Source organism: Carcharhinus amblyrhynchos, chromosome 9 (assembly GCF_965287045.1).
Source record: "Carcharhinus amblyrhynchos chromosome 9, sCarAmb.v2.hapA, whole genome shotgun sequence".
Classification (NCBI taxonomy): Eukaryota; Metazoa; Chordata; class Chondrichthyes; order Carcharhiniformes; family Carcharhinidae; genus Carcharhinus; species Carcharhinus amblyrhynchos.
The window spans coordinates 56,696,895-56,723,334 of record NC_137332.1 but is presented as its reverse complement, the minus strand read 5'-3'; the positions used below and the strand labels follow the sequence as shown (position 1 = coordinate 56,723,334).

Here is a 26,440-nt window from a genome sequence, read left to right as displayed (position 1 = left end):
GAGCTGCTGGCCAATCAGACGTAATGCCACCAGGAGTGGTGGCCATACTTTGTACTGCAACCTGGCAGCAGTAGTTATGATGGGAGTGATCCCGGAATGGAGCTAAGCTGGTCGGACTCACTGGTGCCATTCAGACAGTGAGGTGAGAGTGGCTGTTGTTCATGGGGGCAGGGAGTTTCTTTCTGAGGGGATAACCCTTGGCACCAAGGGGTGCCCTTCATGAGCCACAGAGTGTCTGATCCGAAGGGTCCCCCACCGATTATGCAAGGAGGCCACCAGGGTATATCAGGCTGTCTCCCTACATGGTAGTAAGTACACCTGCCACAGGTAAAATTACAACAGTGATGGAAACAAGAGCAAAGTGTTGCTGAATTGTCTACTTAAGGGCCTTGATTGAACTCAGGGGCCTGGAGGGCCATCCACCACCTTCCTCTCCACTCGTAGAATGCCAATGGTGGTGGGAAGGTGACAGACATACCATCCTACTGCCATCCCATTGGATTTATTGGCCTCCACATTCCAACATGCTCCCTGGGGGCCAGTAAAATCCCTGCCCTTGGATGGAAATTTATTGATTCAAAATCTCAACTGCAATGATTGTGGGCTGTAAAATATCTTCTCATTCCAAGTTTTCTGAACCCCAGCTATAACGTGGTACAAAGACAACCAGCCAATCAGCACAAGCACAAGCTTTAGAGGTTCCATCCTGAATCGGGGTCAGCTCCTACAGATTGCCAGTGCTCAAGTAACAGACAGGGGCATGTATAGATGTGCAGCAGTCAATGTGGCAGGTTCGGCTGAGTTATTCTACAGTGTGAAAATTTATGGTAAGTGAGCTGACATTGTGCATTCATAAAATTAGTGCAAATGCTAATACATTAAGAAGTATTAGGTTAAAGCCCATCACAAGCTTTCGGAGCACTGCTCCTTCTTCAAGTGAGATCACTGATACCAAATAAACCTGTTGGATTTTAACTTAGTGTTGTGAGGCTTCTTACTGTGCCCACCCCAGTCCAACACCAGCATCTCCACATCAATACATTAAGATAATTGAACCTTAATGGAAATACAATATCAGGTACTATGATGTGTAAGATGCATCAAACTTATTGAAAGAATTAAAACTTTTATAACTTGCATATATACTATAAGTACTGCAGTAAACATATTTTAATAGCTCTTCAGTGAAAAAAGAAGCGGATTACGTTTTAATAGTAAACGTTTAAATCCCAACTTTAAATTATTAATTTGCAGGTCTGCTCACTGAACGCATATTTTGCACATAGGCAGAGTTGTACAGTGCTGTAATTTGGACATTCTACATTGAATTTGAACAGACAAATGGAGATGTCAGAAATGGCATTAAAATTAAGAAAATGACTTATTAACCATAAGGGTAATGTCATTAACCTGCAAGGCTGAATAGCATCTCTCAGGGAAGTCAGTTTTGCTGCACATCAAGAATGTATTGTTTCTGTCTGAAATGTCTGTATAATACAGTACCTTATTTCAAAATATTTCAATGCATTTCATACACAGTGAGGGTAAGTTTGACTTTGAATGTTTATGGTAGAAATAAGAGTTGAGAGAAATGAAAAACAAGCTGCACTGTTCACCAAGTCAAAATTACTTACAATTGATGTTTTGAGTCATTATGAAGGGGAAAAAAGAAAACATACAACAGAAATATCCCACAAATCAAGAAGATATATTTTGGGAATGCTATTGAAAGGTCAATATTTGACAACACCAATAAACCATACAGAGTGCTCTAAAATAGGTTGCAGTGCATCAGCAGGCAGATTAGCCAGTTTGATAACAGATTTAAATGGACATTGAATCACTCTATCATAAACGTAGGCAATGAAAATAGGATGGACCAATTAATGTGCATCGAAGACAACTAATACACAATATTTTAATAAATTGAAACAAATGATGTTCCAACATTTTGAACAAACTTTGTTTTCGCATTGGATCATTTCACCTTGTAGTTCCTCCAACAATCCTTGGCAGCAGTGACATGGTGACCGTGGTGGTGAATAATCCTGTTAGACTGGAATGTGAAGCCCGTGGCATCCCAGCACCAAACTTGACATGGCTGAAAGACGGCAGCCCCATCTCCAGCTTTTCAGATGGCATTCAGGTATTGCTAATTTGGTTTAACACTAGTCATTACATTAAAGTGTTTCTGATTGGTTCAAGCATGGCATCCAACTCTAAAGAAGTATAGATCTTTCCTTCATAAAGCATCTTTCATGTTCTTAAGCTGTCTCAAAGTTCTTGTCAGCCAATAAATGTCTTTTGAATGTAGTCACTCTGGCCAGTAAATGCATAAACCAATTTGCAAAATACAAGATCACTTAAAGAGTAAACAAAATGCATGATCAACTGAGCTGTGTTCCTTCAAATTGGTCAAGGCTTTCAAGAACTCTCAGATTCGTTGAAAATGCTTTGTAGAATTTTTTTATAAATGAGCAGGACTAGCCCTGTTTTGATATCTCATCAAACATGACACCTTTGATAATATAAACTCTTGGATGCCACATCATAGGGCTGAATTTTCCCAGGGACATTTGGGCCCCAAAGTCAGGGTTGAAAATGGGTCCCAAAACGCCTCATGGCCTCAGCATGTCAATTAGTGTGGGTTTGAAGGTGGGATGCTTGTAAAAAGCAGCACATGGCCTTCTTGCTGCCTTACCACCTGCCCTTGACCTGTTTCCCATTTTACAGGAGTGAGGAAGAGGGCAGTGGCAGCATCATGTAGGCCCATTCACTCTTAAGTCGATCGAGGTCCTAAATGCTTCATCCTGTGTGAGTTGGCCTCCTAAATGACTAATTGCCTCTATATTCACCATCAAGAGATAATAGGAACATGTAAAAAAGGTAGTACTTTAATCATGGGTGACTTTACTATTCATGGATTAGGAAAATCAAATTGACAGAGGTAATCACGAGGAAGAATTCATAAGATATATTCGGGACAGTTTCCTAGAACAATATGTTATGGATCCAACCAAGAATCAGACTATAGTGAGACAAGTTTAATGAACAATATCAAAGTAAAAGATCCCTAGGAAACAGTGACCATAACATGGTAGAAGTTAGCATTCTGTTTGAGAGTGAGGAACTTGGGTCAGAAGCAACTATGTTGAATCTAAATAAGGGTAATTATGTAGGAATGAGGGCAGAGTTGACTGAAGTGAATTGGGAAAAGAGTATAGCAGGAAAGATGGTTGATCAGCGATGGCAAAAGTTTATGAAAATAGTTCACAATTCACAACAAAGGTATATCCCAGTGAGGAAGAAGGATTCTAGGAAGGGAATAAATCAATTATGGTTAACCAAGAACCTTAAGGATAGTATTAAATTTAAAAAGAAAAACCATATAATGTGGCAAAGATTAGTGGTAAACCAGAGGATTGGGAAAGTTTTAAAACCCAACATAAGATGACCAAAAATAAAATGGGGGAGAAGGTAAACTATGAAAGTAATCTAGCAAGTAATATAAAAGTGGAAAACAAAAGCTGCTTTAAATACATAAAAGGGAAGAGCAAGGCCAAAGTGAACATATGCCCCTCAGAGAATGAAACTGGGGAAATAATGATGGGGAACCAGGAAATAGCAGAGGCGTTAAATGAATACTTTGCATCAGTCTTCATGGTGGAAGACATTAACATTTTCCAAAAATACTAAATAATCGAGGGGTGAAAAGGGGTGGGGGAGGAAATAAATACAATAACTACCGCTAGAGATGAAGTATGAGGGAAACTAATGGGACTGAAGGCTGATAAGTGCCGTAGATCTGATGGGTTGCATCCCAGGACATTAAAGAAAATAGCTACAGATTAACGGATGCATTGGTGGAAATCTTCCAAGATTCCTTAAATTCTGGCAAAGTCCCAGAGGATTGGAAAACTGCCAGTGTAACACAATGTAACACCCTTATTCAAAAGGAAGGGAGACAAAAAACAAGTAACTATAGGCTAGATGTCTCAACTGGGAAAGTATTGGTATCCATTATAAAGGATGTAATAGCAGAGCATATGGAAATGTATAGTATAATATAATCAAGCAGAGTCAGCATGGCTTCATGAAGAGGAAATCATGCCTGACAAATTTATTGGATGGCACGGTAGTTAGCACTGCTTGCTCACAGGTCAGTGACCTGGCTTCAATTCCAACTTCGGGTGACTGACTCTGCCCGTGTCTGCACTGGTTTCCTCTGGGAGCTCTACTTTCTTCCCACAGTCCAGAGATGTGCAGGTTGAGTGGATTGACCATGCTAAATTGCTCCTTAGTGGCTAAAGATGTGCAGGTTAGATGGATTAACCATGGTAAATACGGAGATAGTCCAGGGGGGCTGGGTCTGAGTGCAGACTTGATGGGCTCAATGACTTCCTTCTGCACTGTAGGGATTCTTATTCTATTAGAATTCTTTGAGATAGTAATGATGAAGGGGAACCATTAGATATAATATACTAGGCTTTCCAAAAAGCATTTGAAAAAGTACCGCACAAAAGGCTACTTAATAAGAGCCCATGGTGTAGGGGGATAGAATATTAGCTTGAATAGAGGATTAGCTGATAGAAGACAGATTTGGAAGAGAAAGGGCATTTTTAGGATGGCAATTCTAACTAGTAGAACATCGAAGGGATCACAATTATTTACAATATGTATTGATGAATTGGATGAAGGAAGTGAATGTGCTATTGTTTTGCCAGGTTTGCAGATGACACAAAAATAGGTCAGAAGGAAATTGGTGAGAATGACGCCTTTCCCATCCCAAGAATTGTAGTGGGCAGGGGGCAAGGTTTTCCAGTTTTAGTGCAAGCGCAGCTGGAATATCCCACCCTAAGAGATTAAATAGGGACATAGAAAGGTTAGCTCAATGGGCAAAAATTTGGCAGATGGAACATAGGATCTCACTCATCCCAAAACCGTAAAATCTTGCCTGACCTTCCCATGCTCCACCCCTCGCCCGCTCTGATTCCTGTGGCGGGTGGGCCAGTAAAATTCCAGTCATCATGTAGGAAAATGTGAAGTTATGCATTTTGGTAAGAAGAATACAAGTGCTAAATATTATTTAAGTAGAACTACAGAACTCTACAGCACAGAAACAGGCCTTTTGGCCCTTCTTGGCTGTGCCGAACCATTTTTCTGCCCAGTCCCACTGACCTGCAACTGGACCATATCCCTCCACACCCCTCTCATCCATGTATCTGTCCAAGTTTTTCTTAAATATTAAAAGTGAGCCTGCATTCACCACTTCATCTGGCAGCTCATTCCACATTCCCACCACTCTCTGTGTGAAGAAACCCCCTTAACATTCCCTTTAAACTTTTCCCCCTTCACCCTTAACCCACTTCCTCTAGTTTTTTTCTCCCCTAGCTTCAGTGGAAAAAGCCTGCTTGCATTCATTCTATCTATACCCACCATAATTTTATACACCTCTATCAAATCTCCCCTCATTCTTCTACGCTCCAGGGAATAAAGTTCTAACCTATTCAACCTTTCTGTGTAACTCAGTTTCTCAAGTCCCAGCAACATCATCGTAAACCTTCTTAGCACTCTTTCAACCTTATTAATATCCTTCCTGTAATTAGGTGACCAAAACTGCGCACAATACTCTAAATTCGGCCTCACCAATGTCTTATACAACCTCACCATAACATTCCAACTCTTATACTCAATACTTTGATTTATAAAGGCCAATGTTCCAAAAGCACACTTTACGACCCTATCTACCTGTGATGCCACTTTTAGGGAATTATGTATCTGTACTCACAGATCCCTCTGTTCTACTACACTCTTCAGTGTCCTACCATTTACCTTGTATGTTCAACCTTGGTTTGTCCTTCCAAAGTGCAATACCTCACACTTGTCTGCATTAAACTCCAAATGGATAAAGTCTGTCGAAAACGGCAGCACAGAGGCATTTAGGAGTTCTCGTACATAAATCACAGAAACCTAGAATGCAAATTCAGCAATTAACTGGGAAGGCAAATGGTATGTTGGCCTTTACTTCAAAAGGAATGAAGTATAAAAATAGGGAAATCTTGCCAAAACTATACAAGGCATTGGTTAGACCATACCTGGAATTCTGTGAACAATTTTGGTCCTGTTATTTAAAGAAAGCTATACTAGCATTCGAGACAGTCCATTAACCAGGTTGATCCTAGGTATAGAGGGATTTATGAGGCGAGGTTAAGTAGATTTGGCGTGGGTTCATTGGCATTTAGAATAAGTGGTGACCTTATTGAGACATATAGGATTATCAGGGGGCTTGTTAGGGGAGAGGTTGTTTCTCCTTCTGGGAGAGTCTGGGTCCTGAGGATATAATCTCAGAGTAAGTATTTGCCTATTTAAGACAGAGATGAGGTGGAATTTTTTCTCAGATGATAGTGAATCCGTGGAATTCTTTACCACAGAGAGCTATAGAGGCTGGGTTATTAAGTATCTTCAAAACTGAGATATAGATTTTTAATCAGTAAGGGAATCAAGGGTTATGGGGATAAGGCAGGAAAGTAGAATTGAGGATTATATCAGATCAGTCATGATCTCATTGAGTGGTAGAGTGGACTCGATGGGCCAAATGGCCTTCTTCTGTTCCTACATCTTGAAGTTATATTTAGTGAGCAACAGGAAGAGGCCAATCCAGCCACTAGCAGTGGGAAGGTAGTGATTCTTGTTGATGAGCCACTTAAAACCAATTACTTTGGAACCTACCAGGATTTAATGGTGGCTCAGAGACTAATGGGACTTGCACAGGTTTTGTGCCTCTAGAAAGCACTGTTGTGTCTGCTAGCTGTTTATCAGGGATTCCACATTGACAGACACTCTGCTTCCGATTAAGGGACTTGGCATGGGAAGGTGGGGGAGCGGGGAACCATGAGAACTTCCTTTCTGCCCCCAGCCCTCTTGCCTCACCCGCCAGCAGCCCCTACATCCCCAAAACCTAAGTCAGCAACCCATTCCTGACAAACCCCACCCTCTCCCATTTATCCCACTCCAGCAATGATCTCGGATTAAAACCTTAGTGTATTAATGGCAGTGGCCATCCTTCCAAGTGGTGCTGCCAGTACTGAGGAGCTGCCAATCTCTGGTTGGCAGCTTTTGGGGACAAGATTTCAATCCGATGCAAAGTGCTATACTGTCCAGATCTGTGTCTACTTACCTTGTAATAATGTTGTTGAATCCTAATTGCCTTCAGAAATGGCCTAGCAAGCCACTCAGTTCAAAGACAGTTAGGGACAGGCAGCGAATGCTGACCCAGACAGCAATGCCACATCACCTGAATGAATAAAATAAAGTTGGCTTCCCAGAGAAAAGTGATATGAGATTCCCACCAATTCTCCAACCAATGAGCAGGACCAGGAACCCTACCGTCTATACTAAATTCTACCATAGTCACGTAAAGGAAGAAATGGTGAAAAAGATCTTAAAACTGTGTTTTAATTGGTGGATAACAGCAGTAAACTAAAATAACTTTCCAGCTAAAACAGACTATTGACGTGACCTCTCAGCTACAGATGATTGTATTTGCATGACTTGTAATCTTAAAATGTGACAAATAAGACCATCAGTTTTTTTGAGATACTACCCTGATTTTCTGCCATCTCTATTGACAGCCTGACTATGCCCACCCCTCATTGCAGGGTACCCTTTTGACTTATTGTGGTCCTTTTCCCAAACTAATCAGCTGCTCTTCTGACCTTCAGTGAACGGGTAGACAATGCATATCCCACTCCATGAACATAATAAACTAGATTCACTGGCATGAGGTGGACGGTCTATTTTCTTGACTTGCTGGGATTCATAACTGGCAGGCTTGACATGCTACTAATGAGATGGCTATCGACTACGTCTATGGTGATGTTTATGTATTATTATTTTTTCCTTTCACTTAAAGGAGAAGCGCATTCTTTTGAACTGTCTGGTAATTGTTAATCTTACCGCTACTTTCTATGTGCTTAACAGCAGTTTTGTCAATTGTCTGAGTTGCCTACTTTAGAACTGATGACCAAAGGCAGATTGGAGCCATTTATTTTGTACATGTCTCCATCTAGTGTGACATGGTGCAATTCTGCTCCTGTGATTTCAAAATATAGGAGGCAAGAGATTCAAAATTGCAAAGAAACAATGGTTACCCAGCATCACACATTATCTCCCACGGACTACCCCCAGTTCAGTGAGCTACATGCTCTCTGCACAGCTCAGCAACTGGATTCTAAAGAGGCCTGAAACTAAAATGATTTGTGTTTTCACCAAATCTATTGGGATGTTGTGGACACACTACAAACCAGTCAAAAGTTCAGAATTGCCCCAGAGAAATCATAGCCACAGCCCATTGTTCCTATTCATAATATCATCTTGTAGAACTGAAAGTGAAATGTCCTACACAAAATGTTTTTCAAAACACTGAAACAAGGAGCAACTTAATAATACCAACAAGTTTACATTTAGCATTTTGTGATAATTACACAAAACCATTTCTTTTTAGCTTTACTTTTGCTTGAGAACTCGATTCTCTTATGTATGTCCTTTAACGTATTGTGGATATCCTTCCTTGCAGGTTCTATCGGGAGGTCGAGTGCTTGCTATCACCAACACTCAGATCAGTGACACTGGCAAATATACATGTGTAGCAGTAAATGCTGCAGGTGAACAGCAACGGGACATTGACCTCAGAGTTCATGGTAACATTATGACAAATCTTTCTCTTGTTTTTGTATGAACTCCCCGAAACAATGTGTTTAAGTTAAACTAAGTAATCTGTATACAAGAAAACACTGATTTATCCGCCTAGAGATGTTTCTTGCTTTCCAGCCATAATACAATCTCAACTGATGAGTGTCCATTTCCCATTTATTTGAATAGTCCACATCAACCATGCTCCATGTGCATCTTCAGCTGATCAAAGAGGCGGTTCTTGATACTTTCCATTTGTGTTTATTGTAGATGTGTAGTTTTGTCTGCAACAATTTATTTATATAGCACCTTTAACATAACATAAACTTTACAGGAGCATTATAAAATAATATATGACACCAAGCTACTTAAAATAGTAATGTTTCAGGCATATGCATTAATCTGAATGTAGCTCAATCAAGAGTGACACTTTTTCAAATAGCCAGTTTAACAATTGTAAGCAGGATATATCTTTTTTAAAGTAATGAAAGACTTTTATTGGAAAATATTACATTTACAACAATTTATTATTGTCATATGTGTTAGCATACAATGAAAAGTATTGTTTCTTGCATGCTACACAGACAAAGTATGTCAGTCATAGTGAAGAGTGGAGAGAGTGTAGAATGTAGTGTTAGAGTCATAGCAAGGGTGTGGAGAAAGATCAACTTAGTGCAAGGTAGGTACATTCAAAAGTCTGATGGCAGCAGGGAAGAAGCTGCTCTTGAGTCAGTTAGTATGTGACCTCAGACTTTTTATTTTTTTCCCTGACAGAAGAAAGTGGAAGAGAGTATGTCCGGAGTGGGTGGGGTCCTTCAAAAAGTTATACAGTTAACTTTATCATCCAGCACACTCCCAACCAAATCTTTCAGGAATTTTACATGTTCCCTTAATAGGAATCATCACTTTATCGATGGGAAGCAACAAAGTAGCTATCCCAATCTGTACCTGTAGAATGTATTATTTTATACTTTAGTTTATGTTTGAATCTACTGTTGAAAATTAGACATAAAAATAACACTGCACTTCCTGAGCACTTGCCTATTAGTTAGTGCTACAAATATTGTGGTGTGTTCGATCGTAAATGGAACTCTCCCTGAACCAGCATTTTTTTATTAACTGGCAACACCCATTCCCATGCATGCCAGCTAAGATTTTACTGTAATAGCATAGTCATTATCACGCACACATGAATTAACCTTCAACAAAATGGCAGCAAACATGCTTAATTGCCACAATGGCCATAAAGAGTGCACAAGTTCTGCAAAGTTTGCCATGCTAAATTACAAAATTAAGTTCCATTCTATTCCGTTGTCTAAGGGGAAGAGGAGGTGTTGTGTTATGAACATTGATATCACTTTAAGAATCTATATTATGTGGTTATGCCAGGTATCCATCTTTATGATTTTTCTCCACCACAGTCCCCTCTTTTGGTCAGATTATTTATCATTTTTAATAATCCCTAGACCAACAGCTGCATGTTCACATATATAGGTGGTTTTCCTTTTTTTCTTTGTTTCTTCGGAGGTCTTCAGGGGCCTTCATCATAGTTTCTTCTTTGATGGATACACTGGCTCCTGGCACAATTCTGGTTATCAAAACCTGGCAGCAGACTTTTAGGCATCCGATAATCAGACAACAGACAATTACAATTGAAATGAGTATGACCAATCCATGTGATAAATAAGATTCCCAAGACCCCCCCCCCTACTAGTCATTCCAGCAAGTTACTTCCTTTCTTGGTTCCCTGTCTGAAGCTATCAAGTTGTTCTCTGATGTTATTGATGACTTGTGTAATGTTATAAGAGTCGTCCATTACATGGGTTATGCATTTATTGCCTATAATTGTACACACTCCCCCTTGTTGTGCTAACTGGTAGTCCACTGTAGCATATTGTGTTTGCTGTGCATACAATCTCAGTTCAGCCATTTCTTGGTTAACAGCCTCCAGTACTTTTGAAGTGCTGTTTCCCAGGACTGTTAGTCCACAAATAATATAATTCCTATTATTTTTACTAATCACTCCTGCTGTTCCCCACCCCCGTCCCCCAACTCCCAAACATAAGGCTCCAAGGTACCCATATCCCAGGGATGATCCCATTGCACCCGGGGATTCCCAGTCAGCGCAGAATTCTTCGCAGATAGCCCGGGTTACTATTCTCCACCACATATGCCCCTTCTGAGGGCATGGAACAGTCAGTGGTCCTATTGTTCCTACTGCAAAACGGTTAGGGAGGTTTGGTGTTTCTGTTGTGTAAGTACCATTGAACAGGAACACATATCCCTTCTTAGCCCGGTAACATTTAGTATCTTGATTATGAGTTTGTTTATATTGCCAAATTGTTCAGTTTACTTGACTCCCCGTTTGATCCCACCACTTGGTAAGTATCAAATGGGTATGTCCATTTGGCCGAGCTTACGTGAGTTCCGTTGCACTGTCCACAAATGAGCTGTCTTCCCACGGTTATATTCAGACATTTCCATTCCTCACAAGTGCAAGTAAACTGTCCCTTATTAACCCGACAATGTTGACGGACACACTGCATCTGCACGCGGGACCAAGGCATAGGCACATCCCCATCCCTGCCCCGTAAAACAAAGCGGATAACTTGCAGTATCTGAACAAGCTTTTTCTCCCACCTGTTGGAACCCCCTGCACACAGGATCTGTGGAGTTTACAAGTCCCACACATCTCCCTTGTGTACCTCTTTTATATTTGCCAATATGTCCCTTACAGAGTGCATCTGATGTATCTACAGTATATAATTCATGAGGGGTCCACCAGGGATGGCTACAAATAGAGCTTCTACCGATTGTGCCAAATGGCAACATACAGTCCAATTCCCGTGTAGATGTATGTGAGCCTTATAAAATAGATTATCCTCCAATCCAGTCAAATTTACAGTCGCGACAATGCAAAGTAGTAGTTACATACGCAATTACATACATATTCGCAACAATCAAATACCAAACCTAACACTATAATTTATATAATCTCCAAAAGTTGTATTATCTATTGACCCGCCCGCACCAATTGTTCTTGCTTGCAGTCTTTGTCTGTGTTAAGAAAAGCAGTTCTGTTAGTTCACTTGTTTATTCATTCATTCATGCATTTCTTTGTGTAATTTCAGCTGGGTCCAATGTTTCCATATGCCTTTCCCTCTTATGTCTATACAGGCACAGGTATCTCCACGAGTTATAACTTTATATGATCCATTCCATTTTGGTGCAAACCCTGGTTTGTCAGGTAACGTTTTTACTAGGACGCGACTTCCCGCTGTTGGGACGTCAGGGAGCATTTCAAGCTCTCTCTCTCTGTCTCTTTGTTCCTGATTACTTCTTACCAATTTGTGCATCCCTTTGAGTTGGGTGCTTAGTTCCAAAATATATCTCCTGATTTTATCTTTTAGTGGACCTACATCGGTCCCACCTGTTATGATGCTTTCTGGTAATTGCATCACCCGTCCTGTCATTAGTTTATAAGGGGTTAATCTGGTTGTCCGGTTTGTGGTAGCTCTTAATCTCATTAGTATAGTGGGCAATACCTCTGTTCACATTTTTCCTGATGTTTGTATGGCTTTAGCTAGCGCATTTTTGAGTGTTCTATTCATACATTCCACCATTCCAAAACTCTGTGGGTGGTAAGGGATATGAAATTTTTGTTTTATCCCCATTAATTTGCATACTGTTTTTACCACCTTTCCAGTGAAGTGCGTCCCTTGGTCCGAATCGATTTGTAGGGGTACTACCCATCTAGGGATTACCTCTTCTGCCAATATCCTAGCCAGCGTGGAGCAGTACAATTTGTAGTAGAGAACGCTTCTACCCACCTGATGAACTGGTCTATAATAACCAGACAATAAGTTTTGCCATGGGACTGTGATAGTGGTCCTGTGAAATCTACTTGCAGATGTTCCCAGGGGCCTTTTGGTCTCGGCTGGTGTCCCATTTTAATTTTTATGAGTCTACTAGGTTGTGTTGTGCGTACGTCACACGACGGTGACAGTGTCGGGCTATATCTCTTCCCATCCCTTTCCACCACTATTTCTTTCCTATATAGTTATCATGGCCTCTCTACCCACATGGTGTAGTTCCAGCAGGATATTTCGTTTGCACTCTGGTGCTATAGAACACTACAGCACAAACAGGCCCTTCGGCCCACAAGTTGCGCCAATCATGTCCATAGCTACCAGGCCATAGAACTCCCAATCCCATTAAATCCCATGTACTCATCCAGAAGTCTCTTAAATGACCGCAGTGAGTTCACCTCTACCACCACCGACGGCAGCCGATTCCACTCACTCACCACCCTCTGAGTGAAAAACTTACCCCTGACACCTCCTCGGTACCTGCTCCCCAGCACCTTAAACCTGTGTCCTCTCATAGCGACCATTTCAGCCCTGGGAAATAGCCTCTGAGAATCCACCCTATCTATACCTCTCAACATTTTATAAACCTCTATCAGGTCGCCTCTCAACCTTCGTCTCTCCAGGGAGAAGAGACCTAGCTCCCTCAACCTATCTTCATAAGGCATGCCTCCCAATCCAGGCAACATCCTTGTAAATCTCCTCTGCACCCTCTCAATAGCTTCCACATCCTTCCTGTAGTGAGGCGACCAGAACTGCGCACAGTACTCCGTGGGGTCTGACAAGGGTCTTATAAAATGTTGCAGCATTATTTCCCGACTCCTAAACTCAATCCCATGATTAATGAAGGCTAGCACACCATACGCCTTCTTGACCACATCCTCCACCTACGAGGCCGATTTAAGAGTCCTATGGACCCAGACCCCAAGGTCCTTCTGCTCCTCAACACTGCTAAGAGTCCTACCCTTAATATTGTACTCCTTCATCCCATTGGACCTGCCAAAATGGACCACTATCCATTTATCCGCGTTGAAGTCCACCAGCCACTTCTCCACCCAGTCTTGCATCCTATCTATTACCTTATCTTCCCATCTCCAAATCAGTTCCTTTGACTGCTCCCTGTGCTTCCCATCTCTCCTTTTCCTCTTTCGAGGCATCCTCATGTAAAGCCTGAATACCTATTTCATTTCCTACCTGTTCTATCGCTGCTATTGGCAACTCCCTAATTGTCTCCTGTCCTAAGGCTAATTGTGCCGCCCTATCTGGTTCCTTTTGAAATTTAACCAGTCTGGGTTATCTCTTCTTCATTCTTTCTGGTGTGCTTTAATTTTAATTCTATGGCTTCTCTAGGTTTTTTGCTAGTTCTCAACAATGCCTCAATTCTTTGCTGGTGTTTAGTAGGGGTTCCTCCCATGGTTATGAACCCTCTTCTTCCCCAAGCTGTCATGCAGTCATGTATGACTCTGAATGCATAGCGACTATCTGAATAGATGTTTACTGTTTTACCTTCAGATAACTCTAGTGCCTGTGTGAGTGGCACTAGTTCTGCCACTTGTGTGGATAGACCTCTGTCAATCCTTCCTGACCTTACTGTCTCTAATTTGTCATTCACTACTGCCCACCCTGTTCGGGGTGATCCTTCCACATATTTGCATGACCCATCTACAGAAAGGGTCTCCTCAGCTGTTATTAAGGGTATATCCTTTATCCTACCCTCTCCTTCTTCCATATCTACATCCTCACAATTGTGTGGTTCTCCTACGTCTAAAATCCCTTCTGCTGGGTTATCCCCTGTATCCCTTATTATTGTCACAAAGTTGCTTGGAGGTAGAAGGACAGCTTCCCACTTAGCCCTTCTCGTGTTTGAGACTGACCTTAGTTTTCCCGTGTTCAACATCTCCACCAAGGTGTGTTTTGTGTGAAGGATTATATTCTCTGTCATGATTATTGGCTCGCTAACCTTTATGGCCCAGGCAACGCAATCTGAAGCAGCTATGCACCTGGACAGTCCGGTGACTAGCGGCCCTTCTGCTGTGGAATAATATCCTATGGGTCTCTTTCTGTCAACATCGTCTTCTGTTACCAGTGCAGAATAGAACCCTCCCTCACTGCTACAATGGATATGGAAGTTCTTATTAGAATCAGGTAATCCTAGTCCAGGGGCTGATATTAATTCTGGTTGTAGTTTACTGTAGGCCTCTTCCTGCTCGGGTGCCCGTTCTACGGGATCTAAAGTTGGTTTTCCCCCTTTGACTAGTCTTTTTTTGAGTTCTGCTTGTTTTGCGAACCCTGGGATGAAACTCCGGCTATAGTTGAATAATCCTAGCACCTTTCTGACCCCTCTTACGGTGACAGATCGCAGCATTTGTTGTATTGCTTTCTTCAGTCCATTGGCATTTCTTGAAGTCGTTGGGATATAAGGTGTCCTACATATAGGACCCGTGTTTTCCCGATTTGTGTCTTTTTGGGGCTCACCTTTAACCGTGCGGCTTTTAATTCATTCAGTACTAAATATAAGGTTTCTTGATGTCCTGACTTGGACTCCAAAGCTATCAGGATGTTGTCTACATATTGTAGAATTGTACTATCCTCTGGCAGTTCTACCCTGTTCAGGATGTCACTCATTACTCGATGGAAGATAGCGGGGCTATTGTGGAATCCCTGTGGTAAACGAGTCCAGGTGTACTGTTTGTCTCCCACTGTAAAAGCAAATTTGTCTTGGGATTCAGGATCCAATGGTAAGGACCAGAATTCATTGTCTATGTCCAATACTGTGAATATTTTGTGCTCCTGTGACAGTCCATTCAGGATTGTCGAAGGGCTTGCTACAATGGGGTGCAACTTGGACGTGACTTTGTTGAGTCTGGTATAATCTGTTGTGAGTCTATAGCTTCTGTCAGGTTTGCCCACTGGCCATGTTGGGGAGTTAGTGGTGCTTGTGGTTTCTCTCAGAATCCCCCTTTCCACTAACCCTTTCACTATCTCCACTACAGCTTTCTCTGCCTCTGATTTTATTGATATTGTTGGTACGGCTTATGCTCCGGTCAAGATACCTTTATTGGGACCATTATAGTCAAAGTGGTATCTAACTTTGTTTTAGCCCATATCCAGGGGACATGAGCACAGATGGCTCCAAACCCTCCTGTCTCTAATTCCCAACTTTTGGTGCTGACTGTGGCCACCTAAATGGTTTCGAGGTGACTTGTGAGTTTTCCTATTCTAGTTTTCTGATCATCCTGTCTTGGCCAGATTAATTCTCCCTTTCCACAGTCTATCAGAATCTCATATTCTTTCATCAAATCATTTCCCATTATTGTACCCTCATTATTCTTGCACACATAAAACTTCATTGGTGTATATATAGATTATTTATCTCTACTAACGTGGTTTCGCTCAAGTAGGCAGGTGTTTTAGAACATAGAACATTACAGCGCAGAACAGGCCCTTCGGCCCACGATGATGCACCGACCAGTTACAAAACAATGACCCACTAACCTAAACCAATCCCTTTTCGTCCATAAACCTATCCACGGATCTCTTAAACGCCCCCAAACTAGGCGCATTTACAACTGCAGCAGGCAGGGCATTCCAATCCCTCACCACCCTCTGGGTAAAGAACCTACCCCTGACATCCGTCCTATAACTACCCCCCCTTAATTTAAAGCCATGCCCCCTCGTGCTAGATTTCTCCATCAGAGGAAAAAGGCTATCACTATCCACCCTATCTAAACCTCTAATCATCTTATATGTTTCAATAAGATCCCCTCTTAGCCGCCTTCTTTCCAGCGAAAACAACCCCAAATCCCTCAGCCTCTCCTCATAGGACCTCCCCTCCATACCAGGCAACATCCTGGTAAACCTCCTCTGCACCCTCTCCAAACCTCCACATCCTTCCTGTAATGTGGGGACCAGAACTGCACACAGTACTCCAAGTGCGGCCGCACCAGAGTTGCGACTCCTAAATTCAATCCCCCTACCAATAAACGCCAAGACACCGTATGCCTTCTTAACAACCTTATCTACTTGATTCCCAACTTTCAGGGATCTATGTACACATACACCTAGATCCCTCTGTTCATCCACACTATTCAAAGTCCTCCCGTTAGCCCTATACTCTACACATCTGTTATTCCTGCCAAAGTGAATTACCTCACACTTCTCCGCATTAAACTCCATCCGCCACCTCTCGGCCCAGCTCTGCAACCTGTCTAAGTCTTCCTGCAAACTATGACACCCTTCCTCACTATCTACCACACCTCCGACTTTGGTGTCATCAGCAAATTTACTAATCCACCCAACTATACCCTCATCCAGATCATTAATAAAAATTACAAACAGCAGTGGCCCCAAAACAGATCCCTGAGGCACACCACTCGTAACCGAACTCCATGGTGAATATTTACCATCAACCACCACCCTCTGTCTCCTATCCGCTAGCCAATTCCTGATCCAATTCCCTAGATCACCCCCAATCCCATACGTCTGCATTTTCTGCAGAAGCCTACCATGGTGAACCTTATCAAACGCCTTACTAAAATCCATATACACCACGTCCACTGCCTTACCCCCATCCACCTCTTTGGTCACTTTCTCAAAAAACTCAATAAGGTTAGTAAGGCACGACCTACCTGCCACAAAACCATGCTGACTATCTCCAATCAATTCATTACTCTCCAAATAACTATAAATCCTATCCCTAATAATTTTTTCTAAAACCTTGCCCACAACAGAAGTGAGACTCACCGGTCTATAATTCCCGGGGAAGTCTCTGTTCCCCTTCTTAAACAATGGGACAACATTCGCTAACCTCCAATCTTCCGGTACTATACCAGAGGCCAACGACGACCTGAAGATCAGAGCCAGAGGCTCTGCAATCACTTCTCTTGCCTCCCAGAGAATCCTGGGGTAAATCCCATCCGGACCAGGGGACTTATCTATTTTCAGACCCTCCAGAATATCCAGCACATCCTCCTTATCAACTGTAACACTGTCAATTCTACTCCCCTGCAACCCAGCGTCCTCCTCAGCTATATCCATGTCCCCCTGCGTGAACACCGAAGAGAAATATTGGTTCAATGCCTATCCCGATTAGGTAAATCATTTTATTTGTAGTGGGTAAGAGAAGGTCTATGACAGATATATATGCTCCTGTGTCCACTAGCATCTCACATTGCCTGCCCCCTACTAGTGCTGACACATAAATCCTTCTTACCCTTGTGAATGGGGGCTGCAGACTATCAATCTTGCTGACCCCAGAGGTTCTGTGGTTCCTCCGGTTCTGTTGTTGTCATGGATCGGGTCGGAGGTCTCCCAAAGCTTATCTCAACACACTGCTTCTGTGTGTCTATCTTTATTACAGTGGCTGCAAGGTTTCCCACTGTTCCCAAATCTGTTCTCTTTCCGTGGGGCCCCGCAATCCCTCACAAAGTGCTTTTGCCATCCACAATTGTGGCAAGTCAGTTTAGACTTTGTTCCATTCCTGTTACCGTCAGCTGCTACTCTTTCTAGCCTTGCTCTTGCCTGGGACTTCTCCCGGTACACCGTTAGCCCACTCTATCAACTCATCGTAATCTTGGGACATAATCACTCCCATTTTTAGGATGCCTTGGTGAGCGCTAGAGAGCCCATCCTCAAAAGTCTGGATGAATACTCAGTCCCCCTGACCTGGGTTACCTTGTCCTGAGCACTCTTGATAGACCTGGAACAATCATTTCCCCATATTCAGAAGCTCCTTCCCCCTTTAACTGTTTTGTTGTGGTTATTCTGCTCCAGTTAATGGAAGCAGTCCGTAATACTCTCTAAATCTCTGCTTTAAACTGGGTGAAAGGTGACTGTTGGGCATCTATCTCCAATGTTAGGGCGACTACATGTGTCCACCGCCCTTCACTATAATCCTGTGCTGGAGGAGCAGCAGGTCTACCTGCTACCTGCCTCCACTTATCTGCTGGACAGGCTGCCCTGACCAGCTGGTATACGTCTCTCAGGTATAATTGGTGTCCTACCCAGATTGTGTCTAATTCTTCCCAGAATTTAGTGTTTGCGCTTCTAGGTTGTAATTTTCCCAGGGAAGCCATTATCTGCAGTCTCTCACCTGGAGTGAAGGGTTTATAATTTGCTTTTGGCTGCGCGTCTGTTCCCCCTCAGGTCACTGGCGCTAAGTTGTGTTCTAGCGCTTCCCACTCTGGAAGAGTGATCAGTTCCTGTTGTGTGGACTCATAAGGAAGTAGAGGAACAGTTTCCCTTGTCCATTGCTTCTCTTCTAGTTTCTGGTTTTGTTTCTCCAGTTCCCTCACTTGGGATTCTAATTCTCTAATCTTTGTTTTATCTTCACTCCACTTTTTAGTACAGGCGACTACTTGCTCAATTAGGCCAGCTAACTGATGTATTAACATTACTCCTATCTTCTTTGTCTCGTTTCTCTTTTCTTTATTTATCCACTTTCTGTGCTGCTCTAAGGTCTGAGAAGTATTCCAGTCATCCTTCTGCATTCTCTTTATTAACTGTTGCCTGTCTGTCATGTAAACTTCAATGAGGGAACCTGCAGATCCCCTTTTAACTTCATTATCTGCCATTTCGCAGACATCACACCCCCGGCCACGATTACTCTCTAGTAAAGTGTGCTGTCTACCGTAGGGACTTCACTATCCCCGGCCACTATTACTATCCCTAGCATCGTGTTTCACTACCATCTCTGGGTTTCAATTTATACTCACGGTTTCCACTATTACCACATCGGCACTGTGCTTCTCCACCGGAGTCTGGTTTAGGTCACAGTTGATCACCACAACTTGCACAACCCCCACAACTTGCCTGGACTTGCAAAATCTCACTAACTTCCCTATCTGGAAACAATACACGTCTCTTTAACCTGTGCTTAAAGCTCTTTCCACTCACATTGTCTGTACCTTTAAGAATTGATTAGCTGTAAAGACTCACATTCCAATCATTATGCATGTAAATTGAGTTTGTGTCTTTGTGTCATTTTCACGATCAGAACGCCCAGCCACCTGACGAAGGGACAAGCTGTCCTGAAAGCTTGCGGCTTTTGCTACAAATAAACCTGTTTGGACTTTAAACTGGTGTTGTGGGATTTCTTTCTGTTTATTCGTCACTACAAAGTTTGATGTTATCTGACTTCTGCCATTTGTGCTTCACAGTCTTAAGTGCCCTTGGTGTCTCTTTCCCCACTTCAGGACCTGACCATAGCGTGGGGGATTTCCCCTCTTAATGTCCGGTCTAAGGCAGGGTTCAGAGACAGGCCCTACCTTGTCTCTTGTCAGTCAGCACAAGTCACAGTTACTTATCACTATCAGCAGTTAGTACTTATCACAATACCATGTACAACAATACTTATTACTACAAATATCCCTTAAGGTTAACCCCTTGCAAACTGTATTGTTGACCTTGTCCGACTCTCAGAGATTCAGTGATCTCTACTCTGGTTCTGATCGCAGCCAATCGATCTCACCAGTAATAGGATCCTGCCGACAATGCCAATTGTTGTGGGAAATAACCACTTTGGGGTCAGACGGGGGGGGGTGCAACAATACAGTTTTATTTAACAAAGCTTTGTAGAGAAAAGGTATTGGCACTCCGCAGTACTGGGCAGCAACCTTCTCTCAATAATACAATTGGAGCGGTTTATTTTTATACCTTTCAGACAATGGATAGTACGAACATTAGCCATTTAACACATTGTTATAGTTGAGTAGTATCGATAGTTTAACACATCGTTACAGACAGATACAGACATGAGCATTTTAATATCGCATTGTTCCATGAATGGATACATTTCCTCTTTATCAATGTCTTAGTTTCGGTCTAGTCATACGATAATTAGTTTTTCTGCGTTTATGTATTCCCATTCCCATTCATGGCTCATCTATCAGACCCCATTGTCCCAGGACTATTTTTATCTTTAAGGTGCCTGGCTTCCTGCAGTATTTGTTCCCAGTATGTTTAATTTAAATAACTGTCTGTCCTGTATGTTTAAATTTCAAGCAGCTGTCTGCATTAGAAGTCAGTGCCTGCTTAATGTCTTTTAACCCTTCGTGTGCCGGGCAGCTATTTTATGCCAGGTATCCATCTTTATGATTTTTCTCCACCACACTTTCAAGTTTGAATGCAGGAGTATTTTCCAAGTTAGACCTAGCACATGCCTACAATCAGTTAGAGCTGGATGAATTGTCAAAAAAGTACTCACAAAGTTTTATTTCAATAGTATAGATTGGTATATAGCATTACTACAGCACCAGCAATTTGGCAGAATTCATGGAGGAAGGAGTTCAAGGTATACCTGCCGGTCACCTCCCAACAACCCTGCAAGGAATGGAAGAGCTGGGCCTTTTCACGCATTTGCCTGATGTAAATATCAAGGGAAAATTGGACTTTGGTACAAACAAAAGCAAACCACCTGTTGAACTGGTAATTCAATTCAAATTGCATTGATGGAATCAAGGCAGGTATAAAGTGAGCACATACATTTGAGATCTTCCTGATCTAAATTGGATATGGAAATTTCATGTTAGCTGTTCAAAACATGAGCCAGCACTGCAAACAGCTTGTTTGAACATGTTCCAGATCCCACTGGAAGCAATGGGAGGTAAAGTCATATAAACTGAGAATATATTTCAGATGGAAAATCTTTTACATAAAAAAATACAGTTTCATTCTCTCTTCAAAGCAATATGAAATACATTGACCATTTTTTCATACACAAACCTTCACATTAAATCAAATATTGTCATGTTACATCAGTCTATTCATAGTATATAAACTTCTAACACTGGAATTGGTAAAAAGAACTAATTAGAGCAATTCAACTGAGAAAACCAACAATTTTTTTTGGGAAAGTGGATATCTCCGTTGTAAGAGCTAAAGTTAAGCAGTTTGCCAATCTAATTAGCTCAGAGAGGTAGTTTTATGTCCACAGCTAAGTCTTGACTTCATCTGATTGAGAGCAGTAAATACTATCAGAGTGTCATCTTTGAAATATCATAGTTAGCACCTAAATAAGAAACAGGTGCATGATCTCTTGTTGCTCTTGATTTCTCAGTTTGAAGCATATAAATAATGCACCTTGTATATTATGGTTGTGCACTAATGAATGCTACCTAATTTGTTAATTAAATAAAAATAACACGTAATTCTTAATTTGAAATGGGAACTAAACTGACGCATAAGTAATATGTTATTTCATTGTAAGATATTTATTTCTGCACAGTTCTCTTTGTTCTCAGTCACAGCATGATTTACATGAACTGCTAAAAGAAAATAATTAAGATCAAGACATTTCATTTTGCATCAATCTTTTCATAATATGGCACAAGCTTTGTGAAATTAAGTGTTTCACAGCCTTGACTCACACTTTGCAACAGTACAAAGCATTGGTGATTTCTTTTCTACTCTGACCCATTATTTCTGATTCTCAAAGGGTTAAGGTGTTCACTGCTAAAACATGATTATTATTGTAATCGTGAATCATTTTTGGAAAAAAAACAGGTTATTTTTTGAATAATTTCACACAGCTGTAGTTTAGAAGTCTGGCAAACATATTCAGTGCAACAAGATATTTCTTGTACTGTTCTGCATAATATTTAGAACAGCATGTGCCAACTCAGTATTGATTCATGTGGCCAACATAGTGTATCTTGCCAGCTGTTAGAACTCTAAGCCAATTGCTTTTTTTTGCTAACAAATCCGGAATGCTATAGTCTTTTGAGCCTTCTGATGCTTTGCTATCTTCCATTTTAGTGGCTGGCAGAGTACAAAGAAACATAAATTTACTTCAGGAAGTATTTTCTTACCAAAAACTGGAACATGTTTTGCAGGTTTATTTGCAGCTTTGTTACATATCTTAAATGTAACCACTTATTGCAGGCTTTAAGACAGTTTCTAACTTGCACACAGTAAGGGGCGATTCTCCCAAAAAAGTTCCAAGTGCTGAATTTGCAGGAAAACTGGTGTAAATCCCAATCAATGCGACTTCACAGAAGAATTTCCCACACTCTGTGCAATGTAGCAGTCACAATAATGAATATCATTAACAGCCCGGAGGGGGCGGGGCCTATTCATGCCAGAATCTGACAGTTCCAGTGTGCAGTGGCCCCAAACTGTCAGCCTACAGTTTACTGACCACCTCAATCGCTGACCAGCTCAAGATCCCTTCAGTGCTGCCCCTCCCGACACCCCCACAGCCCTATCGCGGACCCCATGAGCATTCCCAGGCCAGCCCGACACCCACCCCCACGTGAGGCACACCCCCACGCCCCTGGCAGACCCCCACCAGGCAGGCCACCCACCTCAGCCCAACCTGATTGCTGGCCTTCCTCCAGCTCCGATCGATCCCAATGCAGAGTGGCAGCAGGATGCCCCCCCTCCTACCAATCGCTCCCTAAGCCATGTACCATCTGGCTTCCTAAACCCCATCCCCTTGGCATTACCTCACACATAAGAACATAATAACAACATAATAAGAACATAAGAAATAGGAGCAGGAGTAGGCCATCTAGCCCCTCGAGCCTGCCCCACCATTCAATAAGATCATGGCTGATCTGTTGTGTCTCAGTTCCACATTCCCGCCCTCTCCCCATAACCCTTAATCCCCTTGCCTATCAAAGACCTATCAACCCGCATCTTAAAAATATTTAGCGAGGCAGCCTCCACCACTTCAACGGGCAGAGAATTCCAGAGATTCACCACCCTTTGAGTGAAGAAGTTCCTCCTCAACTCGGTTCTAAACCGCCCCCCCTTTATCTTGAGGTGTGCCCTCTAGTACTACTGTCCTTTCTGATCAGGAAGAGCCTCTCCGCCTCTATCCTATCCATCCCATTCATCATCTTATATGTCTCAATGAGATCTCCCCTCATTCTTCTAAACTCTAATGAGTACAAGCCTAGTTTATTCCTAGTGAGCAGCGCCAAGGTGCCCCTTGGGCAAGGGAACTTTGACTCTTGGGTGTGCAAGGGGGCACAAGCTGGTACTGCCAGGGTGCCCTTGCCCCCCCCCAGGGGGCACCACCCCTCCGCCACCTGACTCTGTGCCCCGATTGCCCGCCCTTCACTCCAGCGGGGTCGTCACGCTAGTTCCCTGGAAGTGGGGAGCTAGTCTGAACCCCACTGGAGTGAACTTGTATTAATGGGGTGGGAGATGCTGGCAGGCCCGGATACTTCAGTCTAGGGCCTGATAATCACATTTAAATTACATTCAATTTAGATTAAAATAACTTAGCTGCTCTTTCCACCGGTTTCCAACGAAATCTCGACCGCACTGGTTCGCATGTGTGAATCCTGCGAATTGGCCGACAGTGATTCTCCCAGTCCGCCGCGCTAAAATAGTAATGCAGCAGGATAGCAGAGTCACCCCCATTATCCTTAATAATGTTTGATGGACATAAATATTATTGCCTGCGCAAAGCTGTAGCAATTGACAGCTTCACTGGATGAGTTTTTGAGATTGAGATAAAACCCCAGGATTGACCATCACTGAAGTTCACTTTAATTCTTTGAGATGGTTTGGTCAATTTTTAGCCAAACTATGAGATGGTGAAAAAGCAGCAATGAAAGGTTCTGTCTCTAACAAGAAGGATATTCATATATTGGCAAATCCTACACAGTTGGTACTTCCAGATGTTTGAGCGCAGACTATCACTAGATCAGTTGTGGAAAACTCTGCAGCCCAACAATTGTGGTTGGTAGGCTAAATGGTCTCCTTCAGAACAATACATTTTCTATGTTTCTGTAGTTAACCTCAAAGATATGAAAATTTAGAAACAAAACTTCTGAGAAATAGAAATAAAAAAGTATTGTGCATAACTTAGTCCAAATTTACTGATTAAGAGAAAGGGTGTTGATTTCAAAAGCTTGTTTGTAAAGATAAGTTTATCAAGGCTTTGGTTTGAAAGGGAGCGTGAAACATACATAAATTAACAAAAGTAGTTTGAGTGAATCTTTAATGTTATCTCTTTTTTTCATGGAAGTACATGGGGAATTTATTTAAGTGTCCATGGTGTTGGAGGTAGTATTTTGGCATGGATAGAGGATTGGCTAATGAGCAGGAAACCACGAGTAAGGATAAGGGGTTCTTTTTCAGGTTGTAACCAGTGGAGTTCCACAGGGATTGGTGCTAAGATTGTAACTGTTTACAATATATATTAACGATGTGAAAGAGTCAAGCAAATGTTGCCAGACACAAAAATAAATGTAAAGGCAAGTTTTGAGAGGGATACAAACAGTTTCAAAGAGATATTGATAAGTCAAGTGGGCAAAAAATTGGCAGATAGAGTATAATGAGGGAAAATGTGAAGTCGTTCATTTTGGAAGGGAGAACAAAAGAACAGAGTATTATTTAAACAGAGAAAAACTGTATGAAGCTGCAAAACAAAAGGACTTAGGGGTGCTTGTGCACAAAACACACAAAGCCAGCACACAGGCGCAGCAGGTAATCAGGAAGGCTAATGGAGTGTTGGCCCTTATTTCAAAGGGGTTGGAGTAAAAGAATAGGTAAGTTTTGCTGCAACTATGCAAAGACTGGTGAGACCATATCTGGAATTCTATGAACAGGTTTATTTAAGGAAATATATTATTTCGCTGGAGTCAGTTCAGAGAAGGTTCATTATGATGGTCCCCAGTATGGAGAGATTATTTTATGAGGAAAGATTAAACAGGTTGGGACTCTACTCATTGGAATTTAGAAGGGGCTTGGAGGGTAAATGCTGAGAGGATGTTTCCTGTCATGGGAGGGTCTACAGCCAGAGGACATAAGCATTAAACAGGCACCAATTTAAGACTGAGATAAGGAGGAATTTCTTCTCTCGTAGGGTTGAGAGTCTTTGGAACTCATTAACACAGAGAGCTGTGGAGGCAGAGTCCTAGTGTATATTTAAGGCTGAGGTAGATAGATTTTTGATTAGTAAGGGAATCAAAGATAATGGGAATATGAAGAATGTCCGATCAGCCATTGAATGGCTGAGCAAGTTCGAGAGGCTGTACAGACTACTCCTGTTCCTATTTCTTATGGTTATGGTATATGCACGATTCCTTTAAATTTATTGAGTGGCTGAATATACACAATAGTTTAAAAGGGCTGACTTATGTGCAAGCTTCTTTCAGATTGCTGTATGGCTGCACAGTTTTGAGGGAATGTTGATTTGAATCACAAGATGGCTGAAACACCTTGTCTCATAACTATTCTTATATAGCTTGTGCCTTAATGGGCCTTAAATGTAGCAAAACATCTCAGGGCACCACACAACAGTGGTAGCAGATAATATTTGATACTGAAGCACTAAGGATATATTGGGCCTGGGGACAATTGCAGTTGTTGCAACCTACAGCTTGTTAACAATCAAAATCACTTAAGCCATAAATTGTCAACTCTTTAAATACAGTCTACTCCATATAATTTGAAGTCCTTTTTTTCTGTTTTATCCAGTAATTCAAATCAAATTTTAGTTATTCCGAATTTTAGAACTTGAATACAGATTTTCCTACTCAAATTTCACCTCTCCACGTCATGAACAGTGAAAGGCCTACAACTCCAATTTTGCACTTTTGTTCCAATGAAGCTAATCAGACAGAAAGGTTGCTAGGTCTGTAACAATGCTAGCTTCCTCCAAGACTGTTATTAAGGTTTGGTTTCACTAAAACTGACTTTGCAATTATTTTCTATTCTTCTGATTATATTTCATCCCTCAAAAGAGAGGCGGTACTGGTCTTAAAACTACTCTGAAATCACTGTAGGTCAATGATTGTCCATCTTTGACTAATAGAAAACAGATATAATGCTGGATCCAGCAACATCGCCCATTTTATTCTGCTCTCACCCAAACTAATATACATGTTAAGTTTAAAATCAGAATTTTTCATTAATGGGCTAGAATAGCT

At 41.9% G+C, this 26,440-nt stretch overlaps 1 protein-coding gene across 1 annotated transcript in view; it reads left to right on the top strand.

Annotated features, from left to right (window-relative positions):
- Window positions 1–26,440, top strand: part of hmcn1 (hemicentin 1) — a 543,993-nt gene that overhangs the window by 314,605 nt on the left and 202,948 nt on the right. The window contains exons 38-40 of the mRNA XM_080195726.1: window positions 645–827; window positions 1,995–2,146; window positions 8,576–8,699. Of these exons, the coding sequence (XP_080051852.1) occupies window positions 645–827; window positions 1,995–2,146; window positions 8,576–8,699 (459 nt within the window). The remainder of the gene's footprint in view (window positions 1–644; window positions 828–1,994; window positions 2,147–8,575; window positions 8,700–26,440) is intronic.